The 20556-nt window shown below is 40.0% G+C and overlaps 1 protein-coding gene and 1 long non-coding RNA gene across 5 annotated transcripts; both read left to right on the top strand.

Moving 5' to 3' along the window:
• Window positions 1-1719: 1719 nt before the first annotated feature.
• On the top strand, window positions 1720-19727 carry LOC142880622 (uncharacterized). Of its 3 annotated transcripts, none has more exons than XM_076014569.1 (6): window positions 1720-2081; window positions 2545-2838; window positions 14312-14605; window positions 16712-17020; window positions 17427-17552; window positions 19367-19727. In XM_076014569.1, exons 1-6 carry the CDS (start codon window positions 2042-2044, stop codon window positions 19429-19431), a joined length of 1128 nt encoding a protein of 375 aa, XP_075870684.1. In that variant the 5' UTR covers window positions 1720-2041; the 3' UTR covers window positions 19432-19727. The 3 variants fall into 3 exon arrangements, with proteins under 3 accessions (XP_075870684.1, XP_075870694.1, XP_075870704.1); XM_076014589.1 differs by lacking the exons at window positions 1720-2081; window positions 2545-2838 and adding exons at window positions 11156-11295; window positions 18807-18882; XM_076014579.1 differs by lacking the exon at window positions 17427-17552 and having other exon boundaries at window positions 1813-2081; window positions 16712-17008.
• On the top strand, window positions 3701-5690 carry LOC142880815 (uncharacterized). 2 transcript variants are annotated; one of them, XR_012925470.1, is made up of 3 exons: window positions 3701-4094; window positions 4929-5415; window positions 5570-5690. It is a non-coding gene; the product is annotated as an uncharacterized LOC142880815 (long non-coding RNA). The 2 variants fall into 2 exon arrangements; XR_012925469.1 differs by having other exon boundaries at window positions 3701-4424.
• Window positions 19728-20556: the final 829 nt, after the last annotated feature.

Below are 20556 nucleotides of genomic sequence, written 5' to 3'. Positions count from 1 at the left end.
CCCCCCTCACTTTTTCAAGGATCTAAATCAGTGCTTTTCAACCACTGCCATGGCACACCAAGGTCCTGTGAGAGATCATCATGTAAGTTACCTATGTCCGACCAAAGGTGTCTCAAAGCGCTTTGCACATGAGCAAGTAAAGTGCGACAGTGACCAGGAGTATACAAAGTATTTTAGTATACGAAACACCCGAACGCGTCTAATCTCTTCCAACAGAAGGAGGCAGTATTGAAATAAAGCAAAGAAAGAAGGTTGTGCCATGGTGGACAAAAGAGTGGGGTGAGGCAATTAAAACCAGAAATAAGGCATTTAAAGTGTTATCAGAATCATAATTATCAGAGTCTTATTGAATATCAAAGATCACAAGCCAGGGTACGAAGAATCATAAAGTGTGCAAAGAAGGAGTATTGGAGTATCGGTTTTGTAACTTAGTATGGAGGGAAACAGAACATTTTATTTGTGAAACACATTTTTTCCCACACAGGAAAACTAGACTCTGCATGTGTGCTGAGTTACCACATCATCTCCACTGTTTTAGTGCAGCTGTGGTTCAGTGGGGAAAGTTGGTGACCAATGACAGAAGAACCGCTGGTTGGATTCCAGACTCCAGATGTCCCCATGTTGCAGTGCCCTTGGGCAAGACGCTGAACCCTAAACTGCTGCTGGGATGCTCAGTCTAAAAGCATGTAGCTGTAGAAAATAAAACAAATTAGAGTGAACCACATGTGTAGCATTCCTCCGAATGAATGACAAGGGACTCGACTGGCGGCTTCGGTATTTAATACCGTTTCACAAAAAAAAAAAAAAAAAAAAAAAAAAAAAACAGCTCCAAAAGTCCGTAAACCGACGTGAGAACCAAAGGGTAGAGAACATAAACAACGCAAACATCCGTTTGTATACCGCTTACACAACCAATAGATGAGAGAAAATAAGACATAACTTGCTGCTGCATACAATTATACGTTTACAGTGTATGTGCAAAACATTAAACTGACCTTATGCCTCTCGGAGGTTGCTAAAAAACCTTTTCCAAAATTAGTTTGCTCATACATGGCCACTTCAACACAAAAATTGGAACCTTTTGACAGCGTCTTTAACTGAATCTTCGCTAGGAACCCTTTTTCCGGTCAGACGCATTTCCGACAGTAGAAAAACAAAGAAATTAAACGCACATTATTACAACACAACAGTCGACGAACTACAGTGCCATCTAGTGGACCAGAAAAGACACTACAAATTAAAAAACAAAACAAAAAACCTTGGTTCGTTACAACATGAGAGATTATTGGCCTCCACTCAACAGTAGACTGAAGTCTTCAAACTTCAATGTTTTGCCTCACATTGCTTTTCATTTCTTCCCATGTTCATTCAGACTTATCAAAGGTTTTTCCACACTGGTGTATTTCTGGGATCTAAAATCAGTGATTCTTGATTCAAGTTTCAGGAGGTTGAATCTTTCTAAATCTCAGCTCTGATTTAGGGTTCCATGCGGCCAACTTTAATGTCTTCTCTGTGCAAACTGTGCAGTCATGTCAATAATAAACTAGATCAGTGGCAAAATGATGACAGTTCAATTGTATTACTTTTACTTTGTTGCATCTGACATGAAGGCTGCACTGTCCAATCAGATTGAGGCACTGAGCCAAGGTGGCTACAACTGTCCAACTGCATCACCACCAACCAACATTTTCACTGGTGTATCGTGAGAAAGTAGCTCGCTGGAGTTTAAACAGAGAACCAACATCCGTGCAGCGGTCGGTGGGTTGACGTGACTTACAGAACGCTGATAGAACAGCTTTTCACTTTTTTAAAAAAAATTCAAACTCAAACCCCCTCCTCATCCAGCCCCCAGCGACCCCACCCTCTTTACTTCCTCGTTTGGTTTGTTTGCAGTGCATGTACATCACGTTCAGTGACTGCATTTATTGAGCACCTGTCATTTTTCTAGTATTTTTATTAATCTCCATCCCTAGAAAAAAATTACAATTACTTATTTTTAAAAAAATTGTTTCATTCTCAAATGACACACCACTAAGAAGCGATGGGGCTTGAGATTCATCTTTTACTTTTGCATCTTATGGGTAAGTAACTCGGATCATTGCATAAAACTCCTGATCGTGGATGTTTTCTATTCATCGCAGTCAGAGAAGAGTGAGAGCTTCTGGGTGAGAAGTGAGATGATGCAAAATCCAGAGTAGATAGTCAACAAAAGCTGCCACACTTTTTAAAACCAGATGAATCTATTGACTGAATGATTTTGACGACGTTAAAGAATCAGAATGTATTCGACAGTTGCAGTAATGTTTGCTGCTGACGTGGAGGACGCAGGATCTTAATTTCATATTCTTGATATTCCAAGACGTGTTTTTAACTCAGTCGATGAAGCAAGTTTCTTGTGTTGCGACACCAAAGTACAGTATTAGCTGAGAACCTTTGCAGAGGATGTTTGGCTGGTGCTGTGTTTAAAAAAGAAAAAGATTATTGTTCAGTTATTATTATTATTGTGTCATCATCTCAAATGATTTTTTCCCCTCTGTTTTGCAGTGATCATTTCTTCAAATGCTGAGACAGTGGAGAACCTCACTGGCATTGAGGGAGGATCCATAACATTTCGACAGCCTGTGTTACAGCGTGGATATTTGATCTATGCAGGAGGAGTTATTGCCTCAGTGACAGAGAGGAAAACTGTAATACTGGAGGAGCCTTGGAAGGACAAAGTTCACTGGAACAACACAACTGGAATCTTTACCATCACGGAGCTACAGACCAGCGACTCAGGAATTTATACTGTTCATGCGAGGAAAGGAGTCATTGCAGTTTATAAACTCACAGTGTTTGGTAAGTTACAGTTTGAACAACCTGTGTCATGTTACAGTTGAATGTACCTGTTAAAAATGATGAAGCAGTGCACCATGTATTGCATTGACAACTAATTATACTGAACTTCAGCCGCACCCACAGCTACGGCCATGTTGACTCCACATTAGACCCAATGGGACACAATGGACATCAGAGCCTATATGCATTTTTTCTTTGCAATTTAGACGATTAAAAATATTTTTACTCTTTTGTACCAAATGACCGTATTGTCCCTGTTGTCAGCCAACAGACATTTTTAGTCTTTTTGCAACCAACTTTAGTGGCTCCTGCTGGCCAAATGACACAGCATACATGCAGGCTTTGGTGCTTCCTCGTTGGCCTCCTTTTAGAAACCAGAAGCTCCATCCATCTATTAATAGAATCATGCAGCAGAGTTGCAAGGCTGAGCCTCTTTGTGAACTCTAAGGTCTTCTCTGCTCGTGCACGTTTGGGTCCTAAAATGATGTCCAAGTCAGTTTTATAAAATTTCTTTTGATCAACTAGTTCTACTGCCCATCAATTCTAATGCATATATTATTGCATTTAAAATATAATATTCATCATAAAGCAACGCACTGGGCCACTGGTATTGTTCTGTGGTACCTGTCACAGTGCTCAGTCACAGATCATGCACGCATGATGACACAAAAGACAAAGACTTCAGACAAATACTGTTCTTAAGTTTCCTTTGCTGACCTGTTTTTTTTTTCTCTTATGGTTGTGACTGATGGTCCGCATTGTGCTTTCTACAAAGCTGGCACCTGGGTGTTGTTGCAAATGGAGGTTCCTTCTTTTTTCCCCCTTTCTTTCTAAGTATGGTCACCCTAGTATAAAAAGATCAGAATGAAGGTGGTGGAGGCTCATGATAAGAGAGAAGGTTATACTGCTATTTCTAAGCTTTTCAGTCTCTGCAACGTTCCATCATTGTCAAGTACAAGGAGACAAATTCTGGAAGAAACAAACCTGGACATGGGTGTAAGCACAAGAAGAACTAGAATTAGAACTTTCTAGAACTCTAGAAAGGAAAAGAGTCACAGATGCCGGCAAGAAGCCCCGGACATCTGCCAAGATGATTGTTGGTGACCAGGCCTCTTCTGGAATTGGTGTTTCAAGGATCACAGTTGTCAGGGATCTCCATCATGGTGGGCTTCGGGGCCATCGTAGCAGAGGAATCCCTTTACTCAAAGAGCGGCACATCAAAGCCAGACTGAGGTTTGCCCATGAACATTTGAAAGGTAACGCTGAGTTTTGGAACTCTGCTTTGGTCTGATGATACTAAGCTGGAACTGTTTGGGCTCATGAATGTTGCCTATGTTTGGCGAAGAACAACACAGTTCCCACATTACACTGGGTTGAGAGCATCATGCTGTGGGGCTGTTTTGCAGCCTCAGGCACAGAGAGCCGGGTCTGGGCATCATGAAAAAATAAAATGATGTTGGAATTTTGAGGGATATTATGCAGAAATCAGTTGGTAGTCCATTCTGATGTCATCGCTAAGACTTCCAACAAGACAAAAACCCAAAGCATACATCAAAATTAGTCATCAGTTTGGTACCAAAACCAAGGTCCTGGAGTGGCCCACACAAATCCCAGACCTCAGTCACTTTGAGAATCTGTGGCAGGCGCTCAAAGTGAATGTCCGTGCTCGCAAACCCCATAATTTGGACCAGCTGGAACCAGTTTCAATGGAAGAATGGACCAAAATAACTTACAAAACTTGTGCCTACCTGGTACAGAACTACTCGAAGACCTTGTGTTCAGTTGTGGCTCAGAGAGGGACACTATTGACAATTAATGGCCAGGGGGCGAATAATTGTAAACATCTCATTTTTGCCCTCTCTGGTTTTACCTCAGTGTATCTATAAAACATCTTTATCAAACTTAGTGGACAATTTGTCTGTTCATTTGGAAAGAAATACACCATAAACACTTGTGGTCAGTCTTCATTTCCATTAAGAAATCAAGTATACTGTACACACACACACACACACACACACACACACACACACACACACACACACACACACACACACACAATCTAATCTTCAATTTCTCCATCTTCTCCACAGAGCCTATCTTGATTCTTCCAGTGGTCAGAGTGAATGTGACCACTGAGAGCTGCACCCTGCTGTGTGCGGTGGAGAAACCTGCAGGAACGACACTCTGGTGGTCCAAAGACAGGAAAAAAGTGAAGCAAAGCAGCTCCTCACTGTCTCTGCCTCTCACTATTAACACACTGGAGTTCAGCTCCTCTTACAAGTGTGAGGCTGCTACCCCTGCTGAGGTGAAATCTCTGGAAGTCAATGTGACTGCACTGTGCAGTTTAGGCAAGTACTCAGACAACAACAATGGTGAACAAATTGGTAAGTTGTCATGAGCATTGAACCTCTTTTCTCTGCTGCATCTTGATGTACGTTTTCTTGACCACATGTGTTTTACAGATGGGACCATAATCACCGTTGTCATTGTCCTGCTGGTGTCTATACTGGGACTGGTTGGATTTTTCATCAAGTTGGAGTGTTAGAGCAAAGACCAGGACAAGCAGACACGCAGGAGGTATTTTACCAACTTGACCATTGTGCCCCCCCCCCAAAACGGCATTTTGCTAAAAAAAAAAAAAAAAAAAAAAGTTGATTTCTAAATACTTGATAAAATTAATTTTGAATCAATTTCAAACTTTTGCAGGAACAGTTTATTTTTTTGAACAAAGAAAGTGAATACAGAGTCCTCAGTCCTGCCTGAGGGCTTGGCTGACTACATGCTGAATGCTGGGGGCACACTAAGAGCATTTCTGACCCCAATCTGGGCCGATTATTTGGGGCAAAACAACAACTGTAAATCAGTGTGTGGTCTCTCCTCTGGCTGAGTCGTGCTGTGTGATTGCAGATCACATGGACATGAGGCGACTGATCAGCCATGTGGCCTCACCTGTCACCCATGTCTGCAGCCAGCTGTCCTGGATGCTGGGGAGTTGCTTCTTTCCACCTGACCAGTAAAGGTGTTTTTTTTTGTTGTTTGTTGTTTGTTTTTTTAAAATAAAATGTACTACTACTTTGCTAATTCAGATTTCTTAGCTACTATCCTGGTATGGGAGAGAGTTTGGGAGCTTTTGAAAATGAGACTAGAAGTGTAAAAAATTGTCTTGGTGCAGGGGATTAAAATAAGACAAATAAAAAAAAATAATTACACTTGTTTTTACTCTTTTTTGGAAAAAAATTAAAGGCAATATTAAAAATGAAGTGTTTGTTTTCTCTGTATTGTATTGGAGGAATAACAGTTATTTTTATAAAGTCAAAAGTTTAAAACCCTGGGAATCGTTTACCAGGACACTGTTGTTACTGTGTAATACACTTTCATGGCTGAACGAGCTGGGGTTATACACACTGCTTCCAGAAGGTGGCAGCCAAGAGTTGCCTGCCAAAAAACCAGACTGCGATGTAACGGCAGCCTTGCAGGGTCAGTTTGGATGAAGCCCAGTGATCAACCCAACCCTGCTGGCTGACCTCTCTCACAGGTCCTGGCTTTTAGAAGAAACACCTGATGGTGCAGCTTCAGGTCGTCATCACTGCTGAACTCAGGGTCACTGGGTGTTGGATCAGATCATCAGTCCCCAGCTTGTGTCCAAACAGCTTCTTCATGATGTTGATCACTGACGCTCTGATGCCAAAAGGCCTCAGAGTTCCATGTTCCAACATCGACAACCCTGGAGATCTGCAGGCCTCCTCAGCTCAGCTCACAGCTCTCCCACCATCCACTCACTCTCCTGGTATTCCCCCCCTCTTTCCCATAGAGACTGGAACTTCTAGCAAACCAACCTCTTCATACACTCAAATGTTAGGACCATATTGGGCTTGAGTGCTGTGTTGTTGATGTCTGAGGAAGTGAATACCGCCCCAGTCACATGTGACCAGCATGAGGAGGATGTGCTTGGCTCTGTTTATCTGGATATTTTCATCCCTGATACAGCTGAGCAGCCTAATCATGAAACAATGAATTCATGCTGCACATTAAATCAATCAGGAGAACTCTGTGTCTGGTTCCTCCAAGTATAGTGAGGCTCCTGTTTGTTTGTTAGATGAAAAAAATGTTGAACTGTTACATCCCTGTGTTTGTCAAACTGGCCTTTCAGAATCTTTCATATCTTTGTTTTTGAGTTCTGGAAAATTTTAAAAATGTGAGCACCGGGTGGTATTTTTCAAGTGTTTTTAATCTATGGTAATTTTGTTCTGTGTTGCTGTTGATGCTCAATAAAACATATTTGAAAATGATTCATGGGCGGCTCTATTTATACCAAACCTCATGCATGCAGCAAGGTTCACTTCTTGAAATGTTTTTGTCAGCTCAGTTTTGACAAGAAAGAGAAACACATTTGGAAGATGACAAAACCATGAGACTGCGGCTATTTTCATGCCTAAGTCTCTCTCCATTTCTAACTACATCTCTCCATTTCTGCATTTCCTTTCCCCCCGACCAGTCGCCCTGCAGAGTCGAGGTCTGCTTGACGTTTTCTTCCCCTGAGGGAGTTTTTCCATCACGGAGTTTCCTCTTTGATGGTGTCAACGCTTCAAGACTTCAAGACTTTACACATAAAAGTCGATTGATTGACTGACAAGAGAAAATGAATTGACATTTTTCACATTGACCCAAAACCAGTGGCACAATAACAGTGATATTAGCTGTATCAATGAAAGACAAAACAGGACATAATCAACAATTATGGGTCAGTCATCAACAGCACTGAGTTTATTATGAAACATTTAAACCACTTGAGTTGTACATAGTATTGATTGACTGATATGAACATGTCATATTAATTATGTTATATATATCAGAAGATTACAGCATTATATTTTAAATGTTTATTTTGTCAAGTTTTCCTCTTTATTTTCGATTGATTGACTTGAAAAAAAAGAGTGAGTCTTTGTTATTTTGGCATTTTTCCAATGGAGTCTTTTGGAGTTTTTTGAATATGTGTATGCAGACAGCTCTGTATTATTATGACATTTACCTTTATCCGGTTATGAAACAAACATTGGTCAAATATCAAACTTTTCAGCTCAATAACAAAGACACATTTTTATCAATTGCAAGTTACTGCAATGTAAAAAGTTAGGTTGAGGAGATGCATCTTCTGTTGCAACCTCAGACACAGGCGGCTTTCTGTCTGTTTCTCACGATTCACACTTGGCCCTGATTCTGCTGTCTGTGGTAACCGTGGTGGTTGGAACCTTCCAGTCAAACGTGCTTCGTTCCTCATAACCATAGAACAATTTTTTCCTCGTCTGTTCGATCTGCTTCCTGCAGCGACCACATTAGTGTCACTTTTGCAGAAACTTTTGAGGCATTGTGTTTTGTGTGAAAGATCTATGTTAAAAAAAAAAAAAAATGGCACGATATTTAACTGCAACTTGCCAACCTCAGCATGTGATAGACACGTTTCCACTCGGCCACTGAGTAGCCAACTGATTCAAGATGAACCAAAACATGTCTGAATGTGCAACGAGAAGGACGCTTTGGGCTAAATGCAAAACAGGCGTTGAGCAGCAAACGTCTCAAAGCAGACACAGTGAAGCCACAATCCCCACCCAACAGCTGCAAATAGCTTCACATGCTTACCAAAAAATAGATTCAAATTCAGAAGACCGAATATTATCCATTACATCTTAGGAATGTTTAGATCCATATTATACAGTATATTGTCATTTATTAAATCATATTTGTCATTTGATTTGTTGTCCACTACACTATAATTATGACGACAATTTTCATGTGTGTGCAAAATTGTTTTCATTAGCTGTTTTGCAGCACAGGGGGCGGGGAAACGGATGTGTTGCAGGAGAAATTTAACTAACAGTGAAACAAGCTTCTGCTTCTGTCTTTGTGATGGAGGTTCAAATGAATCTCTTGCTCTTGCTTCTTTTCAATAACCGAAATGGCTTTTTATCTGACCACTGCAGATTTGTGCAGCAATCATGGATGAGCTGAAAGAGCGATTTTGTCAATGTTTTGGCAACATATTTGTTTCAGTAACAGTAGGCTGTTAACCTTACTGTTTTCAAGCTGAAGGGGATACATGGCCGTGCACTATATCTTAAAATCCTGTGCTTTAAAGACCTGGGATTACTGAATGTACATGTAGAGTTTTAGGTGGAGCGGTGGACTGTTGTCTATGCTTTGCCTTGTTGGATTTATCATCAAGTGGGACCTTCACAGCAGACAGGTGGTCTTTTATCAACTTTACAATTGTGTTTTCCTCCCCAAAATTACATTTTGGTAAAAATCTCATTATTAAAAGTGGTTGGATTCCTGACTCCGCCTGCCCCCATGTGGCAGTGCCCCATGCATGGCAACCTGAGTGCAACTGGGTGATTGAGAGGCCATTGTAAAGCGCTTTATATGATTGGAGATCATGATCATGACAATGCATAAGCTAATGCATTGGCTGGCTAATGCAAGTGAATCTCACTCAAAGATGTTCTATGTCGTTCCAGTCAGCTGCTGTGAACATGACCTGGGGAAACAACAAAATTGGCCCAGAATAAAAACGCAAAGTCAGTAAATCTCGCTGCTTTTGAGACCAAGACCTCCAACAATAAGAATGAGAAGATCTGCCAGATAATTTGTTATATATGCTGAATATAACCTTAATGTGTTTTTAAGGATAAAGACCCAGAAAATACTGAGATCAGGTATTAAGATGTCATTCACATAGAAAATATCTTTATCATTTTAACTAATAGACGTCCACAATAAACAGTCTAAACGTTCAATATAAGATGCAAAATTCACTTTGCACATTTTTCTTTCTGTAAACCAGACAGTGAGAAGTAGAAACTTGTTTTGGAACAATGTCACAATTCCTCTGTTACTCCGACACCAAACGAGACATGTCATTAAAAAAACAAACAAAAAAAACATTATTACGGTAATATACGTGCATCTTATGGAGCTGCACTTGTTTGAATACACTTAAAAAAAAAAACAAAGGTTAATATTCATACTGAATAATTGAAAGGGATCTTGAGAGAGTTATGCAAATAAATACTATCACTCCATCCATCCAGTTTCAGTCACCACTTCTCCAGCTCTTGAGGTTCATGGGCTCTTGGAGTCTCTCCAGCTGTATTTGGGTGAAGGTGGTTTGACATCCTGGACACGTCGATAGTTCATTACCAAAATCTAAAGAAACAGGTTATTATCTCGTGTTCTATCGCTTGCTCATGTACTTGTGAGAGCCCGCCAATCAAGACTGATGTGAAGTTCTGAGACACTACTCACAAAGTTGAATTTACTGTAAATATGTTCCCTACAAGAGTGCAGGGTTTTATTCTATTGTACCAGATGGTGTTATTGTCCCACAACTGTGTTGTGGAAAAGAGCAAAGCTACTGAGGCAGAAATGCTGAGTGAATAAGTAATTTAATGAACAGAAAATAAAAGATCGGCGCTCCGAGGCACAAACACAGTACAACCAACAGAACAGATGCAACCAGTGCAACAGCTCGAATGAATGCAAGTGCAATGTTTCCACAGGTGAGTGTTTTGTTGGCCTCTACTCAACCATTGTGACTGAACACAAGGAATCTTTTCAAGTCTGTACTTGCCCAACTATCTTCCAACTTTAATGTTTTGCCTTGCTTGCTCTTTATTTCCTCCCATGTTCATTCAGACTCATCAAAGGTTTTTCCACACTGTTGTATTTCTGGGGTCTGAAATCAGTGATTCTTGTTTCAACTTTCAGTGTGTTTCATATTTCTAAATCTCGGCTCTGATTTAGGATTAAAAGAAACACTGCAATCCCGAGAGGAAATAAAAATGAAAGTAAATGTTTATCTTCACATATGGCCAACTTTGAATATCTTTTCTGCGAGTATTGTGTAATAATGTTGTCAAAAATAAACAAGATCGATGGCCAAATTTGAAGTTTTATGTAATATTGCTTTTACTTTGTTGCATCTGACGTGAAGGCTGCACTCTCCAATCCAACCAACATTTTCCGGGGTGTATCGTGAGAATGGAGCTGGCTGGAGTTTAAAAAAAAACAAACAACAAAAACAAAAACAAACAAACACACGCGCAGCTTGACGTGACTCAGAACGCTGATGGAGAAACCTGTGAAAACTTGCAAATGCAAAGAAATAATAAAAGGATATATTTGGGCATTTTGTTTTGTAAAAATCTAAACACAAAAGTAATGCAGCAACATTGAACTGCTTTAGTTGCGGATATGGACGCTCCTCCCCTCCCCTCCCTTCCTCCTCGTGCAGCCCCCAGCGACCCACCCACGCACTTCTCGTTCGGCTCGAGGTTCAGTTACTCCACTCACAAAACATTTCAGTAAATACAAAAAGTGGTGGGAAATCGGTTCGTTCGCGAAGAACACTCCAGTATGAAGCTATGGGGGTTTGGATTAATCTTTTACTTTTGTATCTTATCGGTAAGTAACTCCCTGTTTTGGTTTGTTAATCATACCACTTTGCACGATTCTAAACTCCTGAACGTCGACGTTTATATTCGTCACGATTTTAATGAAGTTCTTAGGAATCAGACCGCATTATACAGTTGATGTGATGTCCGATGCTGACGTGGAGGACACGAGATCCTATTCTTATACATTCCCGATATTCCAAGACAGTTTAGTCTAGACTGTGTCTTCAGTGCTGTTGCAGTGGTGTTGAGGATTTGCACTTGACACAATTCCAGACAGGTTGGAGATTGTGAGGGTTTTCACTGTGTGGTTCCTCGTCCACACATCACACACAGAATGACCAAACTCTCTGTACCTCTGCTGGGGTCAATACACACATTGATCCAGCCAGGTGGCTTCGCTCCTCCTGCTGCCAGGTGGTCTATTGTTGAGAAAGTGTTTGTGGAGCTTCATTCAAGGGAATATGAAGTAGTCAGGATTATAGTTTGATTTTCTTCATTATGTCTTCAGTTTTCATCGGTTTGTGTCTTTCTTTTGTTCAGACAAGGGTTCAGTTTGTCCTACCGAGGACAAACGACCTCTCCCTGCTGCCATTTTCTTAAGTAATTCCTGACCATATCTTTTTTTGCTTTCTTTTTCCTTTCTTGTTGTGTCTTTTTGGTTCCTGTTTTTCTTCCTGCCTTCGAATGGTATATTTTTTATTACTGACTTTTGTGTGTGTGTGTGTGTGTGTGTGTGTGTGTGTATTAGGACCTAAAATCTATTTTACTGATAGAAACTGTTGTGTTCTGTTGTGTTATATACTTTTCAATACTATATTCAATATAGGTGTAGTGGCATAGTGTATTCAATACACCGACTTGATTGCATAGCAATAGGTTTATTGCAAAGAAGTCAGTAAATCAGTCACCCAGGTTTGATCAACAGAGGTATCAAAGCCAACGTGAACAACTCCAAATACACAGTTCTAAAATGTGGGCAAAGCTCAACTACAAGAGAACTCGTGGCTAACTTCCTGGGCTAGTTAGAGATAGCGCTAGCAGCGAGCGACTGGCCAATCAGAAGGGAGCGAGTTATTCCAAGTAGGGATATGATTTTATTATCTCTTCTTCCCTGACACCTGCTCGTTCTTGTCTTCTCTCTATTTCAATTCGACTCACTCTGGAGCAGTAAATGAGGATCAGACAAATAACTGCCAAACGCACCCTGGTTCGGGCCACTTCCCTCAGACCGTCTGAGACAGAAATTGGGTTCAGAATCAGGCCAAAAATCCTCAAGTCTGTCCTTACCTGGGAGCAAGACCCTTGATCTATCTGTATGACTATATGGTAACATTACAGGCAGATAAACCAGTTAGCTTAGTTCTACTCTACTCATTGAATAGCAGTGAATAGATGCTAATGATGCAGTAACATGCACTGGTTATGTTGCATATCATACATCAAGGGAAATACATTTACCAACGTTATGAACCAGATCCACCCTGGATTGAACATCTAGAGTAAGCATCACATGGGCTCAGTGTGTGTGTGTGTGTGTGTGTGTGTGTGTGTGTGTTATTCTCCTGGTTTCTGAATCATGTGAGTGCATGTGACTCTCTCGCCCAGGGCTGCAGTCTGGGGACATAAATGCACTGATACTACTATACTACTGTACTACTATACTACTACAACTGCTATTTTTACACAATATCTCTTTGTGTCCTTTATACAAACTTTTCAAAACCAACATCACATCATATTAGGATTTTTGTGTTGATTTAAGTCAAATTTCACTTTCAAACTATTTAGGTAAAGCGATCCTATTGTGAAAAAAAAAACACCCAAAAAAACAACGACTTCTTTCCTTACTTGCATGCCAACTCACACAACAAGCATGAAAAATGCTAACTTAGATGTTTTTAGATGACCTTGTCCGTGTGACTGCCCTCAAACGAGCAGTTCAGGTTTTTTCTACGTCACGGCAATCTGATTATCGCTTCTTCCGACTGTTATTTTTTAATTTTTTAAATTTTTTGGAATGTGGGCAAAGCTTCTCTACCTGGGAGCAGCTAGCCAGTGTCTCCGCTGGACAGCGCTGGCAGTGAGCACCTGACCAGTCATGAGGCCTATAATCAAACTAGGAGCTCAACCAAGGAGCAAACCTTGTTTATTGTTGGAAGTTGACCGAAATTCATTTCAAAGCTTTTTTGTGTCTACTTGAGCTCGTGAAGACTGTAGACTGTAGTTCTTACAAATTGCTTTCTCAATGTTTTTTCTTTAGATATTAACAATTACAAAATAATGCAGGCCCACCAAGTCCCAGAGACATCCATTTAACTTGATACTTCAGTGTTAGAGTCATTTTTAAAAACGTCGGTCCGCTGCCTTTTGATTGATTCTTTCTAATGAAGGAGTCCATCATTTTAGGACAAGATTGAGATTGTTGACCTCATTTGCAACCAAAAGTTAAATAAATGCATTTGTAATCATTGGAAACAATATTTTTTCAGAAATATTGAAACAAAAAGATACTGAGTAGTTATCACAAGGTGACAGTGTATACAAAAAATGCATGGCCATTCTCTGCTTCTATAGTATGTGGTGTTGATGACATGATCACATTAATATCCCTTTAAATAATAACATGTTTCCACCAACTTCATTTTGCAATTGTTCATTTCTATAACTCCTTCATAGGTTTATAGTTGGTGAACATATTGAACATTCAGTTGTGAAACTGAGTGATACATTGAATTACTGATGTTACATATTTGTCTAAGAATGGCATAATAATATAGTAATTCTTTTTTCTTTCTTTAAAAAAGTTAACAGCTCCAGCAGCTCCACTGTTGCATTTCTTGTTCAGTCTTTTTTCTGTTGAGTTTTATACATTCTTACATCGATATACTCCATCATATTTTTTAATAGACAGACATATGACAGTTAGCAAAGGCGTATAACTTATAGTTATGTTAAAAAAAATAACAGTTGAGTTTTTGTGTGTCATCGTGTCAAATGTTGTTGTTTTTTGTCTTGTTTTCCAGTGATCATTTCTTCAAATGCTGAGAAAGAGAAGAACCTCACTGGCATTGAGGGAGGATCCATAACATTTCCAAAGCCTGTGTTACAGCGTGGATATTTGGCTAATGGGAGAAGAGTTATTGCCTCAGTGACAGAGAGGAAAGCTAAAATACCGAGGGACCCTTGGAAGGACAAAGTTCACTGGAACAACACAACTGGAATCTTTACCATCACGGAGCTACAGACCAGCGACTCAGGAATTTATGCTGTTGATGTGATGAAAGGAGATGCTGCATTTTATAAACTCACAGTGTTTGGTAAGTTACAGTTTTAACAACCTGTGTCATGTTACAGTTGAATGTACCTGTTAAAAATGATGAAGCAGTGCACCATGTATTGCATTGACAACTAATTATACTGAACTTCAGCCGCACCCACAGCTACGGCCATGTTGACTCCACATTAGACCCAATGGGACACAATGGACATCAGAGCCTATATGCATTTTTTCTTTGCAATTTAGACGATAAAAATATTTTTACTCTTTTGTACCAAATGACCGTATTGTCCCTGTTGTCAGCCAACAGACATTTTTAGTCTTTTTGCAACCACCTTTAGTGGCTCCTGCTGGCCAAATAGCACAGCATACATGCAGGCTTTGGTGCTTCCTCGTTGGCCTCCTTTTACAAACCGCAAGCTGCATCCATCTGTTAATAGAATCATGCAGCAGAGTTGCAAGGCTGAGCCTCTTTGTGAACTCTAAGGAGACCATATTTACCTGTGCATGTTCTACTTTTTCTTCCTAACATTTTGTCCAGGTCGATTTTTATAAAATTCCTTTTGCTCAACTCGTTCTACAGCCCATTAATTCTAATGCAAATGCAATGTCTGCAACATCCTGTGCCAGTGCACCAGGATCCTTTGTAATAGGAGGACAGGATGAACATGCAGTTCACTATGCAGTCTGTGTTAATGGGTTACCTCCCTTCAGAGGAAGCAACATACAGTAACTGGTAGGGGTGTGAATCTTTCACTCACAAAACGATCCGATTCAAATCTTGATTCACAAGCTACGATCCGATTCAGGGACGATTCATAAAAAATAGTTAATAATTTGGTATGATTCGATCCGATTCGGTTCAGTGCGATTCAATACAAATGGACAATTTAACCCCAAGTGCTTATCTTTACTTTACCGATCTTTACCGATCCAGGGCTCCATCAACCGATGCACTCGGATCTCATACGTCACAGACCGATAACCGATTCAAATCGGTTTATCTTTACACCACTAGTAACTGGGTTACTCCCCTATTAGGAAGCAGACATGATTCCATTCATTCTGGAACAGTGACGTTTGTTCCCTTAAAAGACCGAGGAAGGGAGGAGCGGAAATGGGAAAAATGGAGTGAAGTCGGAGTGTCTTTCTCTCTGAGCACTCCGACTTCTTCCCACAGTTCAAAACAGGCATGTGAGGACAATGACTGAGTGTGAATGGCTGTTTGTCTTTCTATTTGATGTAAAAACTTTATTTATTCAAAGATCATTGACATATTATGCAGCCAAGTTACAAACCAGAAAAGCTCTTTTTCAGCGTTCTAGACAGTTTTTAAAAAATATTTTAAATCATATTTCTGAAATGTGGATTTGAATTAATATGCAGGACCTTTTGCTTCATGATAAAATGTATTTCACAATTACTTTTCATCTATATTATACATGTAATGTCCCGTGTACAGAAAAGGCACTCATTCAGTAGAATCCCTCACAGATCCGTCAATCAAACGTGAAAGAAAAAAGCTGGAATACAAAAACGAACACAAAAAGAAAAACGACAAATTCATGAAACAAAACAGAAGTGCACCAGGCCACTTGGGGGTCTCGTGCTGAGACCTCAGTCTTAAACAAGCTTGTCCAATAAACTTTGTATTGTTTTATTCAGACACCAACGAGACGACAATGAAACATCTTATGAACTTATTTGTGTTTGTTTTTGAGAAAATGCAGCAGAAAGACGACTCAGCATTTGGCACTGCTGCTGCTTCAATACACCAAGTTATTTACAGTATCCATTGCAGATGATTTGTCAACAAAATCTTCTAAATCTGCTCTCAGTGCTCATCCAATCACAGGACGCTCACATGCCCATTTCAGTGTAAGACCTTCTTGCTGGTCTTGGTGTCACAGACTCGAGATCTGATTGGCTATCGTCACTGACTGTGTCCATTCACTGACGCTGCACTGGATCCTTCTGAAGATTTTTCATTCTGAATTTGGGAGCAATTAATATCAAAGTTGAGAACAGCTTCCTTTAGATCCTCATATGCTTCATGTTCTTCAGCTGCATGTGGAATGAAAGTCAACTGCACATATACGTCTGTCTGTTCTGTTAATCTGTTAGTTGTTGTTGTTTTTTTCCACAGAGCCTATCTTGATTCTTCCAGTGGTCAGAGTGAATGTGACCACTGAGAGCTGCACCCTGCTGTGTGCGGTGGAGAAACCTGCAGGAACGACACTCTGGTGGTCCAAAGACAGGAAAAAAGTGAAGCAAAGCAGCTCCTCACTGTCTCTGCCTCTCACTATTAACACACAGGAGTTCAACTCCTCTTACAAGTGTGAGGCTGCTACCCCTGCTGAGGTGAAATCTCTGGAAGTCATTGTGACTGAACTGTGCAGTGAAGGCAAGAACTCAGAGGATGAAAACACCGACCAGACAAATGGTAATGGTCTTGGTAAGTTGTCATGAGCATGAAACCTCTTTTCTCTGCTGCATCTTGATAATGGAGACAAGAATTCAAACAACAATCAAACATAATGCAATTTTTTTTTCATGTTAAACCTCTTGTCACTGCTCTGTGTTAATGAATGAAGTTATAATGAAGTTTCCTTCAAGTTCAGGTGGTTCAGAGGACTTTATTGTATTAGAAATCACTGCTGTGTTTCCTTTTGTGATGACAATGAAGAAAGTCTAAGTCTAAGTTTATTGGTAACCGTAGGTAGATTTATTTTGCAGCCAAACCAAGGAGAGCATCCATGTTTGTGGCCCACTGTAAATTCAGATATGACAGAACACACATTGAACAATAGAGACCATAAAAGGAAAATAAATACATATATATTTTTGTGTTTGTGTGACAGCAGTTGGGACCAAAGTTGCCATCTCCGTTGTGTTGACCTTACTTGGACTTGTACTTGGACTTGCCACACTGGCTGGATTTCTCATCGTACGGAAGCGTTTCAAGAAAGACCAGAGCACACCACCAGGTATTTCTACAATTGTATTTCTATACAACATTTTTTTCCTGACACAGACTACATGATGAAATATAATCTTTGATACAATAATTATTAAAGGTCCAGTGTGTAATATTTGGCTCGATTTATTATTTTTACATTGGTCAAAGCCTCCTATAATGCCCATAAAAACACAGTGCAACACAACAAAAGTCATTTGTTTTCCTTCTCTTACAAAGGTTTCTATGTAATACATAAGAATATACATCTAGCAAGGGTCTTGCTCTTAGTTAGCTGCGATCTTGTACCAGCATTTTTCTAAGGAAGCCTGGTGTGGACAATCCAGCTGCCTGTGCGTTTCATAAGTAGGGTGACTGCTGACTGCAAATGAACCAAAGAAGAAGAAGAAGGTTGACGAGGAGAGGAGGGGGACAGTGAAAGGCTCTGCAATCTAAAATATCACCGCTTGATGTTTCTTCTTCAAAGTCTTCAAATATTACACACTGAACCTTTAATTACCCTCCAAAGTTTTCCAGGTATTTTTTTATTTTTTTATTTTTTTTTTAGCAAGAATTGAAAATCTCAAACAATGTAATTCACTAGACATTACTTACAGATCTGCTCTGTTATCTCGTCGAAGCTAGCGAAGCAAATCCTCAGCAACAGTCAGTCTCTACGAACTCAAGCAGGCTTTCAGGCATTAGTTTGTCAATTAATTGTAGTAAATAGGAATAAAGGAGTAAGAGTAGTGAATTTTTCTCATATTATTTTTGCATGAAACTTTCACTTTAAGCCGGCTTGCCAACAACATGGTGGAAAAATCGAATCATTGGATTTTGTTGTTTGTCAATTGTTGTTTAAATAATCTCACATTCTGCCGGTGTCGTGCCAAGGCAGTTATCCCCGATAGAATTTGTATCCCCTGGTCGTTTATGAGTTTAATCAACGACGCCACGCTACGGACAAATTAGACATTTATTAAGAATGTTTTTATTCCGCTCTTTCTGACGTGTTCTTGAAGTGTATACTTTGTTCACTTTACTCCACCACTGAAATGCAGTTGGCTGTCGGTCTGGTTCCTTCTGACATTTCTGAACCATGAGTCTGCACTTTTTTTTGGCAGTGCAATATTAATTGCCCAATTTGCACAAATTGTTTTTTTCAGTGAATCAGATATGAAGGCGGCAAAAAATAAAAAAATGCAGCTTTATCTTCAAAAGGGCAATAACACTAAAGGGGAGGGGAAGTTCCTCCTAACCGACACTAACGGTAATTTTATTGTAGTAAACAGGATGTTGACGTGCACCCCCCCCACCACCACCACCACCTGCATCGACCTGCCTCAGCTGCATCGAGCAAGGTGGGGTTTGAAAGCCTGTGTGTGAGGGGCCATTGTAAGCTTGTCTTAACCGTGACTGTTGCTAAACCACCAGTGGCAGTCAACTGTGTTACAACAAGGTCCCATTTCTTCCTGTATTTCAGTTGATTTGCACAGTGAACAGTGACCTGCATGATGAGGCTTTCATGTGTGTTGAAGGTTGTTCCTGTGTCTTGTGTTTGACTTTCTGTGCTTTTTTGTGTTGGTTTTTTTAGCCCAAGTGTTCTTGCAGTTTTCATTTTCATGCGGATGCATGCACTGCTATTCTTCGGACCATTCTTTATAATACCTGTGTCTGACATTTCAGTCCCGGGTCTTCGTTCTCTCTTGTAACTTGGATGAATTGTACCAGTAGCATTTAAAGACATCTCTTGGTTGAAAAACTGTGTTCTGTTTTTGCAAAGTCCACACTACAAACATGAAATACTAACACCTGTCCATCTGGTTCATTTTCCCATCTCTTTAGGAACGACCTTCACCACGTCCAACACGACCAGTGGACCAGAGCAGCCTGTCAACAATCTATGCTAAGCTGGAGGTTCATAATCAGGATCGTGACACCTCTTGTTAAACACATTTCTCTCATTATGTCGATAATGTGGTAATTATTTATTTTCACAAATAATAATAATAATTCTTTGTGTTGCATGCAAAGCGTTTGCGCAAGTCATTATCAGCTGAATGTGTCACTGTGGCTGTGAAGTCCAATGTGCCTTATCTGTCAGGAGACCGTGGCTCTCGTGAAAAGTGCAAACTTGAAACGGCATTATGACGCAAAACATCAATTCAGCTTGGGGCCTGGCATTTTCTGAAAATAGACACTAAAAGGATTTAAAAAAAAAACAAAAAACGGGTGTCATAAAAAAAGCTTGGGATGCGATTGTACTCCTTTTTCTATCTAGACTACTGACCTTAGATCAAAAAGCAAAAGGGGCCTGTGTCACCAAGCAGCTTTTCTGGAAACCCTGCCTTTGTTACTCAGGAAATGAAGGAACCTCATGTGATTGTATTTTGTATTTGCACTGTTTATACCTTATTTATAATGCAGGATATGAAGAAGGTATTTTTTTGTGTGTTCAGCTGTGTTTATGTCTTGTTTGTTTCTGTGTGTGTCATGAAAACATTGATTGTGCCTATTGTCGTTAACTCCTCTCCCTTTAGTTTAACACACACTACATATGTACGCTTGTGGGCAGGTGGGCATATGTCAGGGCCAGAATGAGATTTACTGTGAATAATAAATATGATAGATGTTATGAGCGTGTAGGACACACAATCAACCTAATAATTTGTCATTTGTACTTTTTGAAATGAAAGGGACGCATGAAATAATCTGTTGTAGTTCTTTGCTGTCCTGCCTGGGACTTCCTCACTTTATAATATTGAAACGCTATTGAAACAAATTCAGAAGAGCACACAGAACAAACCTGTAGTCAAGACCACAGCGCACTAATCATGAAACATCATGAATTCATGCTGCACATTAAATCAATCAGGAGACCCCTTTGTGTGTCTGGTACCTCCAAGTATAGTGAAGTTCCTGTTTGTTTGTTTGTTTGATGAAAAAATGTTGAACTGTTACATCCCTGAGTTAGTCAAACTGGCCTTTCAAAGTGTTTCAAGGAACACAGTTGTCAGGGATCTCCATCATGGTGG

Source organism: Nelusetta ayraudi, unplaced genomic scaffold (genome assembly GCF_046127955.1).
Source record: "Nelusetta ayraudi isolate G7.1 ecotype Tasmania unplaced genomic scaffold, CSIRO-AGI_Nayr_v1 ptg000006l, whole genome shotgun sequence".
In the NCBI taxonomy this organism is placed as follows: Eukaryota; Metazoa; Chordata; class Actinopteri; order Tetraodontiformes; family Monacanthidae; genus Nelusetta; species Nelusetta ayraudi.
Note: the sequence above shows the minus strand (reverse complement) of the source record. Positions and strands in the feature narration are given on the sequence as shown.

Bases quoted from the DNA above. Each gene is read 5' to 3' on its own strand.
- LOC142880622 (XM_076014569.1), top strand. From the start codon at position 2,042: ATGGGGCTTGAGATTCATCTTTTACTTTTGCATCTTATGG. The intron at 2,082-2,544 runs GTAAGTAACTCG...TCTGTTTTGCAG, and splicing joins TTTACTTTTGCATCTTATGG to TGATCATTTCTTCAAATGCT. The intron at 17,021-17,426 runs GTAAGTTGTCAT...TTTGTGTGACAG, and splicing joins GACAAATGGTAATGGTCTTG to CAGTTGGGACCAAAGTTGCC.